This window comes from Dermacentor andersoni, chromosome 4 (genome assembly GCF_023375885.2).
Source record: "Dermacentor andersoni chromosome 4, qqDerAnde1_hic_scaffold, whole genome shotgun sequence".
Classification (NCBI taxonomy): domain Eukaryota; kingdom Metazoa; phylum Arthropoda; class Arachnida; order Ixodida; family Ixodidae; genus Dermacentor; species Dermacentor andersoni.
Window position 1 is genome coordinate 66,889,034 of NC_092817.1, and position 21,064 is coordinate 66,910,097.

A 21,064-nucleotide genomic window follows, 5' to 3' on the forward strand; every position below is an offset into this window, starting at 1 on the left:
ATGGAATGAACATTTGCAGATACGCATAGAGTAATCTGCTGTTGAGAAGAAGAAGCAACCCTAATTCATGGTGGAGATGGTGCTTCCCAGGAGTGAAACTGAGAGACAAGCTATTTTTTTGTGCATTTTCCTATCCCACTTATCGCATTCTACCACTGCGCCTGCGCCGCTAATCCTTGCTTGGAATCTAGGATGCATTGCTAGTAACCCGAACCTTCGTACACAAGGCGTCTCTCGTCGGCTTGCCACGTTAATTATTCGAATACACTGTAGCCAGGTGCAGCAGTATGTTGCTGGTTATCGGACCCGTCACACGAAGTGAGGAGGGAGTGGGGAGGAGAGCGGCAGTTCTTTGGTGCTCGGTGAATTACACCGACCATGATGATGATGATATTTATTGGCATCCACTTTGAAACCGAGCGGTCCCAAATAGTCTTCAAGCCTGCTCTATTTAATCATGTTTTACTACGTCTATTGATATCCAGTCTTTTGTCTATCTGATCTCGATCTTAACTTTCATATTCATAACCTCTATCACTATATCATTGCCTGCGCTTGCAATCGACTCTGGTTCTATAAATATTTGCCCTGCTTTTACCCCCCAGAACTATAATCGTCTCTTGCTTATTTCGACTGCTTCTCAATTAATCCTTCCATCTTCTTTGAATCCAAGCACCTCTGGACGATGGACTCTCCCTACGGGTCTCGCTCGGTGAACATCTTGGCATTCCATTATGATGCGCCAAATCGTTTCCGGGCTTTTATCGCAGCACACACATGCCTCATCCTGTGGTAAATTTTTGCTCCAGTTTTTTTTACGCGCAACCATACATGCCCCCTCTGTGAAATTGGCGAGATTAAGTCGGAAGGCGCTGAGTTGGGAGAGGGAAGCGAACGCCGGAGGGGAAGGGCGCTTGGAGGTGGAGAGGAGGAGCGCGCGGCAGTGAAGGTACGGAATAGCGCGTGGCGGAGGGTAGGCGGAGGCGCGCTGGGTTCACCTCTTCTGGCAGTCGCTACGGGCTGTGTGCGCTATGAATATACCGGGTTTCTCTGGCGATCAAGCGGCCGAGCGCCAAGCGCCGAACAAGAAGGACGGAGCAGCAATGCAAGCAGCGGCAGACCGAGCGCGAGTCGGCAGACTCCGATTATGGGAGTGCAGCTTACGTGTAAGCTTTATGGTAATAGCACCAATACAATTGCGTGTAACCCGCGTTCGCGAAGTGAAGCGTTACTATAAATTCTGTCGTCACGCAGGCAGCTAGGGCCTCGAAAGGTAAGGCATTATCAGACAGATACTTTCTTTCTGATTTCTTTCTTCTCATTCCTTAGTTTCCATCCTTTACACCCAAATTACTGTCTGTGTTTCTCTCACTTTCTTTTGCACAGTACCAGCGAACCGCGGGTCACGTGACTGAACTCTCTTTCATTGGCGGAAACGCGCATGTGCTGCCACCAATGCAAGCAGCTTTTATTGGTAGAGATAGCGACGACAACGACGGCACGTCAAATCGCGATGTAGTTCGCAAAGAAAGCTTCATTTAAAAAAAATTAGACTGTTTCAGCGCACATGTTAGGATCAATGTGAAGTGAAGCGTTACTGAAGTGGCTAAAAGATTCTTTAGAACTAATAGCGATGCGTACAATTTCGTTTACTTTCATCCTATGTTACGAGAAATCTCATACATTGTTTATGTTTATCCACCACAATGGTCACAACTCTATTCTCATGCAAATTGTACATGAACTACACCACACACTACCTATGCCGAAATGCAAACACAAAATCAGGCGGATGCACAGTGCCAGATGCCTATGCGATATCACCGAGGTGTACGAACAGAGAAGTACGGCATCTTTACTGGTACATTTGTGGAATGTGTACCTGTTGTGCCATAGCGCCCCAGGTAGGTGCAAATCCTTTGAAACACACCTACATGCCCATTCTAGAAGATTGACAAAGAATGGGCACATACCCAGTGATCATAACGCTCATATCGAATGATTAAATGAAAGAAAACCAAGTAAATCAAAGAACGCACAGAACATAATGTTATATTCTTTAAAGATGCCAGTGGGTTTATGAGATACCTATGGAGCCTACAATATATGTTCCGGTTTTATGAAGGTGTTAGCTTCTTTATTGCAGTGAACAGAAGTGCGCATGTGTGCGTTACTTTGTCGGTCAGCATACAAAGATATGTAAAAGCCCGTTAGATTGTACTCCCATTCGACGCGCATATAACGTTGTGTATGTATGCACAAGTATATCCGTCGAAGCACAGGCCGACTCAGCTGCAAATAGCAGCCACAAGCACAACAAACCCGGGAAGGCAGGCAAAGAAAGTTTCTCTTTAGAAACTCGATTTCGACAGTGCTCAAGGTCAGCTGGTTTATGCTATTTCTTCGCGTGAACACGGGGTAGGAGCGATGCCTATGCTTACTGAATATCCCGAATCATTTGCTCCACGTTGATGTCTCTCGAGAAATGCTGAAGTTGGAGGTGAGCCTCCAGCACGGTCTTCAAAACTCGTCTCAAGTAATATTTTCGAAATTTTGCTCGCCATTATTAATTGGTTAAAGTTTCCCGAATGTATAGGATAAGTGAACGATTCTGCTTTGGTCAACGAAGAACTGGTCACCGATTTTGGCAGACGGAAAACCGACCAGGAGAGTGGTACACAAACAGAAAATGTATATTCCAAGACCTAACGCTTACTACAAAGCCATCCTAGAAATCATGCACTTAACAACCGCTGTCAGCGCGAAAATATTACAAGCTACTATACAATATAGGCAGCATTGCTCATGTCAAACGTTCTGACCATTTAAAGGTTGTCGCCGACATATGGGGCTCTCAGGACCGCTGCTGTGGCACAGGATAAGGCTGGTAATCAGGCGACCGCCGGGGCTTGTGAGTGGCAGGTGTAGCGCAGGACGAGGCCAGTTGAGGAGTGACGTGCCGAGGCCCTGGCTTGCCTCCGGGGCACAGGACGGGGCCGGGAGTGGCAGCTGAAACCACGCCTTTGACACCGATGCACTGTCGCGGTGCCGCAGGAGGACGACTGACTGGTGCGTTGTCACTGGCTCTTCTGTTAGGGCCGGGTTTTGTGAGGCGCACCACCCGCTGCTGTTTCCAGAGCGCAGCTGGAGACACGTCCGCTCTGGCCGAAGGCCACGTCACGCACTGCTGATCTTCACCTTCACATTTTATTTCTAAATCTAGAGGCACCTCACCGGAAGCACCACGGGAGCTGGCTTTTATAAATGCTTTTAAAGAATGTTTCTCTTTTTCTCTTGAAGACGCGTACTCGTGGCACGTGGGGTTCACTTTTTTACCCTAGTCGAGGTAAACCCGGAGAATTTTCTTCAATACAGGAGAAGGGTGCGAGATAAACTGGTACCATTATATAAATAGATAAATCTTTATTACGAAAGAATAGGGTAGGCCACAGGCTGGTTTTATTTGTTTCCTAATAAGGATTAGTAAACACCCTCTAAAAAAAGAATACCAAAGCCTAAAGATTCTTACCCTCCTCTCTTTCCCCTGCTCACACTCTACGTACGCTTTGAGGGCGCCTTTCTCCCTCTAGAGGCTATCCCGCTGCTGCCCCTGCAATACACCCATTTCAAAAAGCATTACCCTGGACAAACTGTTTTCAGGCCGTCATATGTAGAGTTGACCGCTTACATACATTTTAGGACACCGCGCATCGCCGCACATGTCACTTTCCCGCAGAAGCTCTGCTTATGTCACTCAATCTCGAAGTTCACAATTGTCCACCAGTACCAGCTTCACTTACTCTACATAAATATGGTTGCAGCCGAATCCACGCGTTACTTGGTTTATCTTCGAATTGAAGTCTCATTACAGCATTTGTTTGTATTCAGTTTTTCCACAAATAAATATTTGGGCCTCAGGTGAGTAGGAAGCTGCTTTCTTACAGGCTTCGTTCTTTTAAGGTGGGTTCTTAATTTTTCGACACGTTTTGAATGTCTCTTCTGGAACTTTCAAATAGACTCCGTGGCCTAAACTTCTACTACTATTGCTACGAGTGAAATGACGCAGTGCCGCCTACCATGTTTGAGTGATCTCATTTTCTCTGCGCATTTGCATTACTACTATATAGGCGATGGAACATTAAAGTTGCAGAATGGGGAGCGCAGTTAGGGCGGCAGAAAATGAGGTGGAATGAGGAAATTAAGAAAACTGCAGGCGCAAGTTGGGATCAACTAACGCACGACAGGGGAAACTGGAGACAGCTGGGAGAGGCCTTTGTCCTGCAGTGAACATAAAATAGGCTCACGATGATGTAGGTGCTGATGATGATAATGACGACGATATAGGCACTTTGAATACTGTGAACTACTGCGTAAAACTACGTAGAGTATGACAATGAAGAATTGCTCGCAAACATGCCATTATCTCGTCAAGAACAATTTCTATGCGATGCACATAATGTTATCCCCGTCTAGTACAGTATTGCTCGCTATGGCCTCCGAAATACATGCACAGATGCCACTGCTATCAGAGTCTCTGTGGAGCGCCAAACCTTGCCTAGGTTACCCGACACCGCTGTTGGGTGACATATCTGTGGTTAGTGTGCTCGTATCCTAAATTGACATTGCCCTCTTTGCGTGAGCTCAAACCCCAGTGGAGCCTGTTGTTGAAAAGTCGAATATTTCTTCTCACTGTGGCAATGAGAATGCTTGAGAGGACGTCAACAGACGTCGTTAGTGTAACAAAGGGGACAGCAAAACGGGACGAACGGACAAGGCAAGCACAATTTGTAGCTGTTAACTACTGTCACAGTAAAAGCTCCCAACATTAACTATAATAATCCTTTGCAGTCGTACATGTCTCCAACTACTGTTTGATCGAAATGAGACATTAGAACACGGACATTAAAACTCAGGCTTGCAGAACAACTAAAAGCTTGAGCACAAGGGTTTACTCAGGCTAGCCCTCAAGACATGGGATCTGCAGCAACAAGCTCTACAAATGTCGAAAATGCTAAATCTTCTTTATGTTATGCCTGCCAAGGAAGTACTTCACTTTATCATATGCAATAATAAAACACTCTTCATTGCTTAGTACTTCGTAATACTGTTGAAATGGTTTGACCAACTCAAACGGCATTATCCACGCCTTGAAGTCACAGGCACCAGATGACAAAAGTCACTTCACAGTCAGGTCGTACTTGTGCCACTATAGCAAAATTAATGGTTGAGTTTCTGACAACTGGCTCTTACTTTTTGAGAGTTCACACTGATAAACTATAACGGCAGTATAATGACAATGCCGAAAGATGGGCACTGACAGCTTATTATAATAAGGGTCTCCTCCCGCCCATTTTCTCAGCTACTAAGCCCAAAAGCAAAACAGAAATCACGGCATCTTTGATTGCACACACCAGACCTAACGATAAATTTCTCATTTAGTCAGCTAGACAAAGTAGCAATAGTATTATAAGGACTAAGTGTTCCTGCTAATCCGAATTTCCGTTTAGCTTATCAATGTAGCAGCAACTAGATGAACACACACACACACACACACACACACACACACACACACACACACACACACACACACACACACACACACACACACACACACACACACACACACACACACGCACACGCACACGCACACGCACACACGCACGCACACGCACGCGCGCGCGCGCGCGCGCATACTGCCGTCCGCAGGTGCGTACACACACGCAAGCCCACAGAACCGCTTGATGTGATTATTTTAAATAAACGTAGGTCAATTAGCAGTGGTTGTGGGGGAAATGTCATTTATGGGGTGAACTATTTTTGTGATAACTGATGAAATTCACAAATCTGTTTTATGTGACGCCTAGTTACAACTTTGCTGCTGTAAAGTTCCGTATAGAATTATGTGTCACTGTCAAAACTACCACGGTGCGCGCAATAGCGGGACCTCTTGGTTGACGAGGTGGTCACGCCGAGGGGTACACAACCTTTGCAATAGTCAGCAATTTGTTTAAACAAACCATACAAATGTGACAGCGCGTCATAATTGAATTCAGAGCAAACCTGTATTTTGTAAACGGATCTCTTGCAAAAGTTGTGTAGTGGCAATATAGTAAACAAACGCAACTTGTAGCCTTTTTTCGCACTATAGAGGATTGCGTTATTGAAGACCCGCTTTCGTCGTGAATTAACGCACTATAAAAATTTCAGTTGATACTTTTTTGTAGCCGTAGAACATTAATCGCAGTGACAGCCGCAAAAGGCATAATCGTATTTTAGTGATAGTTGTGATATTAATAACATACCCCATAATATTGACGTACATAGCCGTCACCATAGCTCAATTGCTAAAGAATCACTCGCGTTATGCGAAAGACGTTGGCTTGGCTCTCAATGAGGGCAAGTTGCTTTTTTGTCCCCTTTCGTTCCTTACGTTACCATATCATTTCTGCATTTCAAATAAAACAACAATTTCCATTGTGCTTTCCTTAGATTCATTGTCTGTTGGCTTCATATGACTGCGACTAACAAATATTGTGCCCATCGGTTCTCATTCTTTTCGTTTCTTACGTTGAGATAGTTAGAATAGTTTAGTAAACGTTATTTTAGCAATAATTGTTAAACTTTATACGCAATTAGGCGTTCAACAGAAGCATAGCGGCCGTCAATAACCGCAACGTACGTTTTCTTTGATTTGCAACAAGTGTAATTCTTAATTGTGGCCGCCGTTGCCTGATGACAGCATATCTGCACACGGAGCGGTAAAGCTGAAGTTTTCTCTTAGAGATAGTAATTTTAAGAAAGAGTAGGAAGAAGACTTGTGCTATGTCCCCCGTGCTGTACATAAAAACATGGTTATCACCCAACTTTGCCCGTTACTAACCACAGATACCACGCTACTTTAATCTCCAATACAAAATGAGCCTTGGCGCCTTTTGCTGCAGGAAACAGCGCCAAAACACCGTAACAAATGTTGGAGCTGTCATTCCTACGGCTGCCTCTGACACCGCATGATGACTACCTTCACTCCTAAGCGCTGCATTAGTGAGGGCTATTTGTCTTCTGCCACGCTATTCAAACAACCTGTCGTAGACACGTAATCTCCCAAGAAGGAACTCAAGGAAATACTTGACAAGGATCTTTGTCGGCCATTTAGCGTCATAAACGACGCGCCGCTTTCCTTAAGCGGCGGTGTAATAGGCCTGCCTCTTTCGCGAGTCCGTGCTGGCGACGTAACAACGCGTCAGGCTTGCAGGGTACTTCCTAGGACACATTATAGATGGCGCCATTGGGCCGAGTTGTATGTGAGCGACAGCAACGCCGGCGATATATAGAATAGCAACGCAAGCCATAAAATTAGTTGTCACAGTGGTTGGAGTAAAATAATATGTTGTTGAAACTACAAAATGGGTACACAGCATGCAGGCGCTTAGGGGATAATATGTTGTATTAACCCCGTGCATAGAGATTTCAAAAGCTCAGCACAGCCTTTTATGGGTATCATTTATAGCTATGAAGGGAGCCAATGATGAGGTAGACAGCGAATTTTTATGAGGTATTCTCAAGCAGGAAGGCAAATATGACGATTTCGTGGAGCTGCTGAGGGAGATACATAGTGACAACCGAGTACAAACTGTATGGGGAGGCCGGAAATGCAATTAAATGGTGGAAATTCACCAAGGACTGAAGCAAGGTTGTCATCTGCCACCATTTGTGTTCACGCTTTATAAGGGCACAGAAAGAGGGCTTAAAGACTGTCAGTTTGTGTTTGATTTATTTTACCTTCGTAATGGTGAAAGGGTGTAACAGAAGGTGCCTGGGCTGATGTGTGCGTACGACATAGTGCTACTAGTGGTCAATGCAAGAGATTCATAGAGATTTGAGAATATGTGCGGAAACGCAACTACAGATCTAGGTCTAAAGTTTAGCGCAGAAAGATCGGGACTTGTGATCTTTAATGAAGAGACGAGGAAGGAAGTGTAAACAATTCGACAGCAAGTCCATACCCATAGTCAAGCTAAATAAATACCTTGCTGTATACATAAACGAATGAAAAATTTAATGAAGCACCCACCAAGATAACCTAAGAATAAAGGGGATGTTGAATGTAGCAATAATGAAACATAAATCACTTTGGGGTCCACTAAACATGAGGTGGTGTGAGGAATCTGGAAAGGAGCAATCGTGCCAGCCCTAACGTTCACAGACGCGATTCTGTGCTTAAAATCAGACATCTTGTCAGGGTTGGGTGTTAACCATAGGTTGGTGGAGAGGTTCTCTTTGGAGGCCCAAAGTAAAAAAGCTAATGAGGCAGTGCAGAGAGACATGGGTGCAGCCTCTTTTGGAGTCAGAGAAGCGCATAACAAAATTAGTTTTTAAAGTAAGACTCGGGAACACGCATGAAAATAAATGAGCTGCTAAAGTGCTCAAGTATCTGCACCTAAAAAGCGTGAATACAGAATGGCGGAATAAGTCCAAAAAGAAATTTGGCAACCAGGTACAGGGTAGTCGAAAGTGCAAATAGACAACTAGGAGTAATCACAATGAAAGTGAGAGAAACAGAGGCGGTATGTTGGATGGAAGAGATGGAAGCATAAGAATCTATGGAGATTTACAAGAATGGCAAGAAAGAAATTAGAAAGGAAAAATTATACGATAACGAAATGGCAGTGACCTGTTATTTAAGACCCGAGCTGTTTGCCTAATGACGAAAACATACCGTAGGGAATATTCGCAGCAGAATGCGGCATGTGTCTGCTGCAGCGAAAATCCGGAGAAAACTCAACACACTCTAATTGAGTGCGTAGTATTCACCCAGCGAGACTCATAGGTAATGTACGCCTTCCACAATTAAGCGCTTGGAGTTAAAGTGCAGAAAAGCATTAACCGGTTAGCAGTCGAGATAAGAAAGAGACGCTTAGAGTATTGGCGGAAGAAGACTGGAGATAAATTGATAGGACCGGATCCGTTACAAGCATCGGTAACCGTACAAGGCAGAGATATATGTTTTAGAGGGACACCAAAGAGATAGATGATTTCGTTTGTATCAGTAAAGTACCCTTCTACAATATCAAAAACAGCACTCTTACCACGATAGGACGCTTAGTCAGCCAGAAAAAGCGCAACAACAAAAGACAGATGGCGATGTCTTCTTGAATTTCTCGCATCCACTCGCTGTGACGTCATGGATTTTGGCTAGGTTTCCTAGGGCCTAGGTGATTCTTTAGTGGTAAAGACGGACTACATTGTTTTCCAAAGGAGCCAACGATCGATCATGACGGGTTTCAGGAACTTTTTCTAAGCCAACGTGGTCTAAAGAGGAAAACAAACTTTGAAATCCATGACGTCACAGTGGCGTCCCGGCGTTCAGTATCTGGTGCTAAATTCGAAAACTCAAAACTTCGACCTTCATTTTATCTTCTAATAATCGAATTATTATATCGAAATTAACGACGATCGAGTTTTCAAAGAACGGTTTAGCGTCTAAACTGATTTAGAGTTTTTCTTTAGTGTCTTCCATGCACCGTTAGGCTGTCCATCTATGGCGGCGACATTTGTATTTCGACGTTGGGTGTCACATGACGGCAGCTTCGCGCGCGGCTTTAGAAGGCAGGTACTTTAACATCATCCTAACTTCGAGAACAATAACTTCAAATATCATGTGAAAAGTGTGCCGTAGTGGCATTTACCAGATAATCAATGTCTCCATACGTGATATCCGTCGATAGACAGCTGATCTCGTACAGCACAAGTTGGATTGAATTGAAATTGATTTATTCATTATAGATTACAGGTTATAAAAAACAATATTATACAGAAGGATGGAAGAGATGTTTGGGGGTGGTCATTGACAGAAATCTCTCCTTGAACTTTCATGTGAATTATGTGAGAAAACGTCTGCCATAGAAATCTGCCATATGTTGAAGTTCCTAGCAGGAAAGACCTGGGGAGTGTCACTACAATCTACGATGCAACTGTGCAGGGTACTCTTTATTGGATGCCTGCGGTACAGCTTACCGGTAATCTCCAACATCGGCAGAACTAACCTGAATACAATCCAAAGCATCCAAGTCCGAGCCCTCAAGATATGCCTTGGTTTACCGCGGAGTGCGTCAACGACTGTATTGCAGTCACTTAAAATTATACTATTAGAACGCACATTACCATTGAAACTGTTCGTGTAGACATAAGACACTTCGCCCGGACCCCTACCCCCCACCTCGCAAGCCTCCCAGTAAGAACGCCCCCCACGACATTCAGTGCAGCTGTCTTCGCGCACCGTGCCTCTCTCAGGTCCGGTTACACACCTGCAGCAAGACCTTTGATTCTCTCATGGTGTATGAGCCGTACTCAAGTAAACCTAACGATCTCAGGACTTCAGAAAAAGTCGGACTTACTGCCATCTGCACTGAAGCAGCGTAGTTTACTCCTCATTTATAAGAAATACAGTGACTACACACAGGTCTGTACTGATGGCTCAACTACATCAACCAGTTCCGGTGGTTCTGTAGTGGGAATAACCCAGCGGCTCAAACTTCCCAGCTCACCACGTCTACAGCTGCAGAGCTGGCGGCTCTTCCCGACGCGCTTCAAGTGATAAATGCTGAAAGTTCTCGAAAATGGGCACTCTCCTGCGATTCAAGGCCGGCCTTGCAATGTATGCAGTCGTTTCTTCGATATGGAACTCACGATCAGCTCACGTGCGAAATCGTGGAACTTGTCCATCACTTGAGCAAAAAAGGCCATGATATCTCTTTCTAATAGATACCAGACCATTGCGGTATCATTGGAAATGATGACGCAGGTAAGACAGTTCGGACGTCAAACAAAGACTACTGCGTTCTTATTCCTCTCTCAAGGACTGACGCTGCGAGACAACTCCTCATTCTAGCACACACGCTCTCCTTAGCAGAATGGAATACCGCACATACAAGGCGCGCCAGACTGCACAGACTAAACCTTTCACTGCAACTCAGACCTCCGGCCTGACTGCACCGACGCGAAGCGTCTCTTCTGGGTCGGTGTTGGCTAGGAGTTCAGAAAAACTTATGCAGCACTAATTAGAATGGCTGATAGTCTTGCATGTGATGTTCCCGGATTCGAGGAGATCATTGACCAGTTATTGTGCCACTGTCCACATTTTCAAGCACAATGCCAATATTTGTCCAACACATTAAGGAGACTAGGTGATCGTCCCCTGAGTGAACGGACACTACTGGAGCACCATCCCCACCGATCATCGGCTCAGAAGGCAGCGAAGGCACTTTCTTGCTTTCTGAAAATGTCTGGTTTGCACGAGCGGCTTTGGCTCAAGTACTGCCCGTGCACGTCTCTATGTCCCCCCTCTCTCTTCCCCTTCACCCTTCCCCCAGCGTAGTGTAGCCAACCGGACTCTTGACTGGTTAACATCCCTCCTTTCTTTATATCCCTCTCTCTCTCTCTCTCTCTATCTCTCTCTCTCTCTCATCTTTACTGTCTCTTTAAGGAAGAGAAAAAATAGAGACAAAATGCTAGAGGACATCTAGCACATTCAAGGTAGCTTTCAACACTGATTAGTATACCCCTAGCTTTTTGTCTGGATCCATATAAGACACTGTAACTACGAAAAAAATCATGAAAATCCCACGTACTGCGGCAATCGAAGTTATGCGAAGCATATTGCAGGTGGCTGGCCATGACGTCAACCCTGCAGTAGTTTGCCTCGACGAGCTCTTTGACTGTCTCGATGAATTGAGCAGGCGTTGGCTGGGGACCTCGGACATGCTGAAGGCGAGAAAGAGCGTGGGCTTGCCTAGTTGCTCGCTCACTGCGAACACGTTCCTCTTCCTTTGCGCCCATTAGTACCATAGCAGTACGCCATCCTCGAACTGCTAAGCTAAATCCCTGAGGAAAGCAAAGTTTGATCTGATGCTTTTTGATAAATCTCCGGCCCTCTACAAACTTCTTTGACCTTCTTCCGTACTCCTCACTGTCTTGCCCACAGCGAGCAGTACGGAGGCGCGGCTCGCTGGTTACCTGCTGCTGGGTGACGTAAGCAGAACGCGGCCTCGAGGGGCGCGGCTTTGCGCTCGCTGCAGCCAAAACCCCTCCATCCCCGCGTCAACGCCGCTTTGGTCGGCGAAAACGTGTATGGAGGGGCTTTAGCTGCAGCCTCCCAGTTTCAGTGTCACGCGTTCTGATAGCCGAAATTTGTCGTGCAGCAGTTCTGCGGGTAATCGCAATTTTCCCTATCCAGAAGATGATACGTCTCCTACTGAGAGGTCGCTTCAATTTTCCAATTATAATGAGCCAGCTTGAACTAAACGCTTTAAGTTCAATTAATGATTTTTTCTTGATTAGCGACTAATTACCACGTCTCACCCGTCACCCCGTAATCGCCACCACTGACGCACGTATCCGAAGGAACCGTCCTTCTATTTCTAAGCGGTTATATTTAAATATTACTTAAAGTCTTCGTAGAAACCCCCGGTTTACGCGAGTTTGAAGAACATTAGACAATGATGCCTTTGAGTGCTGAATTTTTCATTAAAGCTGCGTTACCGAACTTGTTTGACTTGAGCAGCTTCTTCAATTATGTTGTTTAGCTATTCGAACGAAACTGAACACACCCTACCCAAACGAAAGGAACCTAATACGCAAACTGGAGTCTCCACGTTAATATTATTATCGTTCGAGCCCATTAGGCGTTATTATATTCATTATAGCCTCTTCAGATATGATTACGAAGTCTCTAATATTGAAACAATATTGGGCTGGTAACGCGAAAAGAAGGAATAAGCTTACGAGCAGCCATTTACAATGGATTGTCACCGCATGCAGTGTATTTACTCCTACCATAGCGGATAAAATGAACATTTATCTCCATTAAGTTTATTTGATGGTGCGTTCCTTTGCGCTAGCGTAACGCGCCTATTTACGTTTACTAAATTATAATGCTTCAGCAAGCGCATTATCGTACAAGCTGCGCTGATGAGGGTCATTTTATATACTCATAATGATATACTATTGACACTGAGTGATTAAGTGCTGCAGACACTCAAATTTGCTGATCAGGGTCGGAATTCACAGAGGTTTTCATTTGTAAGTGCTATTCTCCATTGACCGGCTGCTTTCTCCAATAACATGTGGAGCATGAGGATTCGCCAGAACTCGCTCTTACGAGCGATTGTAGCATGAGGGCCTTTTGCGAATGCAGGCCTAGTGGTTCAGATCTCGCATCTTGACAAGTACGGTATTGATGTTCGTTCGGCTTCTACTCCCGAAACACTGACACCGCAGCAGGTGTCAGATGAAAACTATGGACGCGATACGGCGACGATAAAACTAATACTCGAAATCGTTCTTAGTAAACTTTTTTTTCTCTTTCTCCCAAATGTGGTGCAGGTATATGTTGAAAGTGAGGAACAGCGCAGTGCAGGGGAGCGAGAATGAGTAAAGCACTCTATTCCTGACGCTGCAATATATACACGCCAGAGCATAGAGGTACGTGTACATGTTCATATATATCCGGTGACCGCATTTCAACGGCTAACGAATGTTAAAGGTTATCACTCAGCGCATGACCCACCTCTCTGTACCGAAAGTTTCCCGAATGTTATTGATGGTCTGATCTGCAGATCAAAGTTTGAAGATTCCGGTATCCTTGTGCAGAGTGTTACTTGTGAAGCTGGGCACAGGTTCGCCCGATAAACATTTAGCTTTATGACTTGCGTTTTACCACTGCAGCTGTTCGCCGTCACTACAACGTTGCAACATTAACACTCTATTACAGTTTTTTCTTAGCGAGTCTGAAGAAGAAGATGGAGCATGCGACGATGGAGTAAATAATTTTATTCTCTTGCCATTTATACACAATGTACAACATCACAAAAACTACAGTCGAGTGTTCTACAGATACATTTCTCTGTCTTCCAGTTTACGCAGGGTTTCTTTCTCAAGGAGAACGAAGCATTCTCTGGCAGACTTGTACATTCGCACACATTCACACATCGGCGTGAACCAAACGAACAAGCGTGTTCTCTCAAACGTTCATTACCTAAAAGCCTTATATTACAAAATGTGTAGTTAGGTAAGACATCACCAAGCATTTGTCGTCCAAAGCAACTCTTCTTACCACTTCTCAGCCTTCAGAGGGTTACTGTTGACTTGTATGCCTTGCATAAGAAAGTTGCATCAGCGAGTAAGAATTAGCCCAGGTTTATTCATAATTAAATTATGAATATTACATTACCCTCTTCTTCAGCGCTTCTTTACTGCACTTTGCTTACTTCTAGTCATCTGTTCAACTTGATGAAAGCTGCAATATATAGTATCTATATGTGGACCTCTATGAACTCTTTCCACTCGTGCTATGCATGGTTCCTTGTTTTCGAACCAGGCCAAATAAGGTGTGAATGCAAATGATACCATTGCTTGGTTGGACTCATCAGTGTGTTCTCTTGCTAGAAATAATGTGTAGGAGAGTCATGACTGTTTTTTTTTTAGTTTCCTGATACATACCAGCAAGTTGGTAGAGTTCTTAGGCATTGGAAAGTGTAAGGTATGTTTATATTCAGTGCTGTCTCGACAGTGCACGATGACGATAAATAATTGTAAAAGGCTGCTAGCTCCAACAGGACGTCGACATCGGGATTGCTCGGAACGACACATAGGCTGATGTCCAGCTGTAAAGATACAACACAGTACAGAACTTGCAAGTGTTTGCGCCTGTTCATAGCTCCCGATACAGCACAGCTGTATGCCAAGTTACCAGGAGTGCAGCTCAGGAGTGCAACTTCTCCCCTCGCACACTACGAGAGATGATGATGATTGTACAGCAGCAAAAAAAAAGGGGGGGGGGGTTGCGATTACGCGCACCGTGCCATATAGCAGCAACAAATTGCCCAATGACAAGTTGTGACATAGAACACCTGCTAAATCGCTCTACGCGGCTAAATCTACTCCGCTTTCCCGTCTACAGTGACATTGTCGTGCTTTTGCCCCTGTGTAAGTCTTTTGCTCGATGGGGAGTCATTAGATGAATAGTTTTTGACATAAAAGTTAACGAACAGACACAGGACGAGGAAAGTTTGCGCGTTTCCAATGATAATGAGATGCCTGGGAAAGCCACAGTCGACGAACAGCGGTATGGAAAAGTGGATGATCATGATGACAAACTGAACTATTTGCACGGCCGTGAGATATTTCTTCCACCAGAGATACTTGCGGACCTTCGGTCCGAAAGTGGTGAGGAAGTAGTACGAGTACATGACCACGTGAACGGCCACGTTCAGGGCCAGGCCCAGCGCCGGCTGACCCTCGGGCGCGAAGAGCGTGTAGAACCAGACGTTCACGGTGACTAGCGTGTGATGAATTACGTGGAGGTGCGATATGTGGGTGAACTTCTTGCGCAAGACGAAGAACACCGTGTCGAGCAGGTCGGCGTAGCGGACGGCCGTGAAGATCCAGCCCTGCTTGTAGTAGGCCCTCATCTCATCGTTCATGTAGCCGGTGATGCCCTGACACCAGAAGTTGTAGTGGCCACCGGGTAAGTACGTGAACGGTAGCATAAAGTAGAGAAACCTGACCGACATTACCACCATGAACAGGTTGTAGGCGCGGACGAGGTTGACGACGTTGAATGGCTTTCTGTCCTTCATCCAGCGTGGACCCGCCACCTTCACAAAGTACAGATAGAGGGCGACCATCGGGAAGACGAAGAGAGGGTTGGTGACCAATGGATAGTCGCGCGTTCGAGGATCTCCCATCTGAACTATCTGGTTGGATAAGGTGACGGGGTTTAAGGTGAACTTCATCTTCGCCGTTATGTTCTTCTGCAGGCTCTCTGTTTTCGTTGCTGCAAAGAAAGAAAACAGGATCTGCGACACGAGAGCTTTACTTAATCTAATATACTTGTTATGAAATCCGAAAGAGCAGCCTACTTATCAAAGAAACTACATGCATTGATCGTTGACGTACGCAGACAGCGCAGATAGCACGCCGGTATTTTCTCTCCTTGTGTAAAATGCTCAACGTAAACCATTTTGCTCCGCAAATGCTCGCAAGTTGCACAGCTTAAATTTACTTTCTGTTTGCGCATGTTTGTAAAAAAACAGTTATTAAATAAATAGAATTCCAGCAGAGGTGCCGTTTATAAGGCTGACCATCCTCAAAGCATATATGCTGAAGAAAATGGACAAATATTTCGTTGGAAACTACGTACAATAAAGAACGGAAACAGTTTCCGTCTTGAATTCCAAATAATTTATTCAGGAATCACACTCGAAGGTTTGTGCTAATAGGGACTGTCTTCCTCTTCTTTTATGAAAATATCGCTGGCGAAATGGTCGCTCTAATTTTGATCGAGCAGCGGTGATTGATGGTATCTGCGGACGGTACGGTCGTGCAACGAATGGCACCACCTTTTAGTGGCACGAGCATCGAGCGACACTCTTGTTTCTTGCGCAGCACTTCTGGTTCGCTTCCTGATACGACTGGGGACGAAATTCAAATTAAATAAAAAAAAGGAAAATTAAAAACATAGTACAGTACTAAATTCATGGGTTTCACTGTAGGTATATCAGAGCATAAGTTTAGTTGTAAGTTGAGTTACTGAAGTACCTGGAATAATTAGGATTTATTACATATCACTGATTACCACCCATCAAAGCACAGAAACGTGGACCTTAGAGACACGCCATATGAGCACGACTTTGGTGAAATTCCTGGAATTCCGCAACTATAGAGTGGAAGTATTGACGTCACTAATGATGTCACACATAATAAGGTGGCATATTTACCCGCCAACTAATGGAAAACAGGTGCCTGACATAGATTGAACATCTGCCTCATCCGAGCGGATGTGACGTCACTCCCTACTGTCTCGCTTCTCGCCCGGTGCTCGCCTGCTCGTTCGCTCGCTTGCGCGCAACAGCTACGCGCACGCGCTTGTTACATGCTCTGCCGTCAGCACCGGAGAGGGCGCGTAAGGTGCGCTTCGTGCGCCGCTCAATAGGGGGCTACGCTCCGGCAGGTGGCGCGCGCTGCGCTTCCTCCGCTACCTCCTTCGCTCTGCCATCGCGTATCCTGCCAGGGGAAGGGCGTTCGCTCGCTTAACCTACAGAACACCAACGCCCACGTGCGAGCACTGCTAAGAAACACCTAAGTCAAACATTAGGGTCGCCTACCATTCTTTATTGAAACACGACGTGAATAAGCCTTTACTGCGTAGGAGCTTTAAAGCGAAGTCGATAACTACCCACTGTACACAGCGCTAGGACGAGTGACGAATCAAGTTACTATCGATAAAAAACGAGTTTGTATTCATGGAGTTTTCAATTAAGCAACATATCGCCTACAGCGAGAAAATCAAAACTACAAAGCACGTGGTACATTCAATATTTAAAACTAGGCTTCATCACTATTTTGTGTGAAGCCTATGTTCCTAATGATAATTGTAAAGTTCTGCTAGTCACGTGCGTCGGCTGCTTTACCCAAGGACCTTCTTCATGCATGTCGCTCGTCGTCTTATCTATTCAAGGAACAAAATAAAAGTCATGCGGAACAGTGCTGGTGAACTCGAACAGCGTGACAGCTGTGTGCTAGCCTGCCGTCCCAACTCTAACAATTCTTTCCGTATCGGCCGAGGAATTCGCTAGAGCTACCGGATTATACGTAATAAGTGCACGTAAAAGCAGGCAATAAAAGGTATAAAATAAAAGCAGCAATAAAAGCAGGCAAAGTGACATAAGCGGCAGTTGTAAAATTCTCGTTGACTGGATAAGGATGAACCTCTAGTATAAAACTTCCTTCGGCTTTATAGTCGATTGAATGTCTTTGGTATGAATTATCCAATGCCAAGATGAATGCAAAAAAAAATAGAGACACACTGTATGCTACAAATAGTTTTAAACAGGGTCTAGCCTCAGACAGACTAGCCGACGCTTACTTAGATAGACAATGAAAAGTTCTGCTGCGCTTCTTGTGTGCTACTGCTTCGTAACAAGTAATTCTTTAGTTTGACATGGACACCTTCCTCCTGTGTCCTCCTGTGCCCAAATCCGCTGCTTGGGTGCTGTGTGGATGTGATCGCTAATGCCAGTTCCTAGCTTAGGACCTGCAGCGAACCTTTCGTCTGACATTGCCTTTCATAATGGACTCGATCCTCCCAACGGGCACGACACAAGTTATTAATGCTGATTACAGTACGAATGCAGCAGTGAGAAGTGCAATAAGTCGCAGAAGATTTGTATGCTCAAGCAATATAATTTCAAATAAACGCGTTTTCTTTAATTATGGCTTAAAACACAACTGCCTACACCACCCAAGAGCGATGCGAACGATAAGAGTCCGCATTATGAACGAAAGATTTTCATTGCCCCAATTGACGGGGAAAATGTTGCGATACACATGTCTCTCGATTTCCAGTGCATATGAATGATCATTAGCGCATATCGCGTTCATCAACGCACCAAAAATAATGGCGGAAATTCTCCGCAACGGCGGCCCATGCAGTGCAACGTCATGCCACGTTATATGGACGTTTACGAAAACCCCGTTCCTGACATTATCGTCACATGATATTCCTTCAGCCAATCAGCCAGCTGATATGACGGCTATCTTGGACTGCCACCACATATTCAGAAAAGTCCAGATGCATTGCACGGGCTTTAACACGTTATTCTTCACTTTCTTCTTTAAGCGCGAACAACACGCTATAGCTGCCAAGGACAAGAAAAAGTTTTTTTCTCTCGTTGCTGTAGCAACCGCCGCTTCGCGGGAAAATCGAAATGATTGAGCTACGCGGCAAAATTATGTCTCTGAATTGAATTCAGATTTTCCGCGAAGCGCCGTTTGCTGTAGCAACGGGAGGGGAAACCTATATTCCCTTGAATTGAGTCACCCCACAGAAAGATATTCGTTGTCGTCAGAGGACAGACTGGCATGCACCGTTAATACTTTATCTAGTCAATCCCGCCTCGCAAGTGTCCTCACCTAAAGAACATATAGTAAAGCAATGAAGGGGGCTAGTTGGTGAACGTTCATGGTTATATTGCGCTTAGTTTTATACTGAATATATTAAGTGAAGGACAGGACGTGGACTTACGTAGCGCTACGTACGTCCACGTCCTTTCCTTCACTTAATATCGTCAGTGTAAAACTAAGCGCAATATAACCATAAAGAACACATATTTTAGACAGTCGGCTGTAATCAACCTGTGTGTCTCATAAAACTCACACGCGAAGCAAAATTTTATGGCAAACACAGTTAGTTGATTCTGCGAGCATTGCTTCTTTTCCACAGCTCGCATAGGTAAGGCATTACATGGCGAAGGAATAGAAAACCGCATTTCCTGGGCTAATTCCTTAATGTGGCTGTTAACGCTTTTATATGCGCAAAAAAGGACACAAGCGCGAAGATCCTCTTATATAATACCTCGCGCGAGAATCTACGCCTGCCTTTATGGTGCTTTCAAAATGATAGGCGTTTATGTGAGCGTCTGGCAGCGTCTAGAGCTCAAATAAGTGTCTCACACCTTTCGGTGAAAACGTTGGCCCATTGCAAGAACCACGTGAATGGGTATATATTTTCAATCGTCTTTGCCAGCATGACGGATAGATTTCATAGCTAGCATCAGTACTGCAAAATAAGTGTTACCTAAATACAATTGACTGAAGTATGGTATCCATAGACAGACGTACCTGTGTCGTGTCAAGCCTGGTTATTGGTGTCAACGCACAGGGAGCACTAGCACAGCTTGTAAATAGCGAGCGCAAAGGTCTGGGAGCCGGCGAGTGAGCCTAACACTAGGACGGCCAGTGGCGAAGAAAATTTTTCTGGCGCGCACCCATGCAGTTTAAACCTCTTTAGCTCTCGTCTAGCTATCTGCGTTGCGTCGACAGTTGTTTTTTAAGGGGTAAACAAAGAAAACTTATCTTGGTGGCCTTGACTTCGTTGCCCTCTCCCAAATTCGGCTGTTTTCCTTCAGTCGTGCTTTGAAAGATTTGGGTGACGTTGTTCTTCGGTTGCGCAGCGCTTAAAAAAAAAGAAAAAGAAAACTCGCTGTTGAACAAAGGTGTCCGTGCCAAAGCGCGACCCTTGTTTAGACACAAACACAGGCAAGAACAAAAAAGAAGGGAAAAAAAGGGAAATTAGCAGCAACTAAGACAGAAGCAGCATTATGGCTGCAAGTGGCATTCTTGTCCCCTGTTGCGAAAATGCTGTAGATAGGAACAACGTCAAGCGAACTAACAACGTTAGAAATTATTGCGATGAAACCAAATTTGAATAACAAATGACAGGGGTTTTCACTGTGCGTAATTGTAACGAAATTAGAATGCACCAGCGGTGAACCTTCGCAACGGGACGAACGTGCGGCTACAAGGAAGAAAGAAGGACCCCGAGCCAATTTTATCTTTATGTACAAAAGCTTCATCGGCTTGTTTTTATTTCTTCTTTCTTTGTCCGCAGAAGACAATACGAATAAATGTGGCGAAACGGCAGCACTGTTGAGGAAGTGTCAGGGCATATATAGAGGGAGAACTGCTTTGAATACTGCACGTTTTCCTGGACGATAGTAGAGCGATAAGGCACAGTACGCAGTGGCTCGAAGACGTTCGTAAGTACCGTTATAAAATAACAACGAAAGCTCGTATCATTACGTAAAGCTACATTGAACAATAATATCAATAATATCAAAATACAGCGCATTTTTGCAAGTGTTTATGAAGGTGTAAACGCATGGAGGCCATAAGGCCTAGACGTTGCAATGGTTATTTGCAAGAGTGTTCGAATAGCTTCATTACCGTGTCCAATTGAGTACGAGTATTCAAGAAAAGGGAACGGCAATTTCACCAGCAGTGCGAACCACTGCGAGCGATATCAATGTTTACCGTAGCGCTTCGACTCCTAGACAGCGTTTTAAGAGTACGAGCGCACGACTATAGGCGGATGCGACATACTTGCGTCCGCCGAAATCTCTGGCACGCTTGCTCTAATATGCCATGTATAGCCATAATGACTTCCTACAGGTGCCTTGCGCTGCCTGTAAAGAGCGGAGCTAGTTAAACCACACCAATTTGAGATCGT

At 44.9% G+C, this 21,064-nt stretch overlaps 1 protein-coding gene across 1 annotated transcript; it reads right to left on the minus strand.

Moving 5' to 3' along the window:
* Nucleotides 1–13,811: 13,811 nt before the first annotated feature.
* LOC126536733 (very long chain fatty acid elongase AAEL008004-like) lies at nt 13,812–20,636 on the minus strand. Its single transcript, XM_050183748.3, has 2 exons — nt 19,678–20,636; nt 13,812–15,832 (listed from the first exon to the last, which is right to left on the minus strand). Exon 2 carries the CDS (start codon nt 15,789–15,791, stop codon nt 14,934–14,936), a length of 858 nt encoding a protein of 285 aa, XP_050039705.1. The 5' UTR covers nt 15,792–15,832; nt 19,678–20,636; the 3' UTR covers nt 13,812–14,933.
* Nucleotides 20,637–21,064: the final 428 nt, after the last annotated feature.

Coding starts and splice junctions, on each gene's coding strand:
- LOC126536733 (XM_050183748.3), bottom strand. CDS start 15,791: ATGAAGTTCACCTTAAACCCCGTCACCTTATCCAACCAGATAGTTCAG.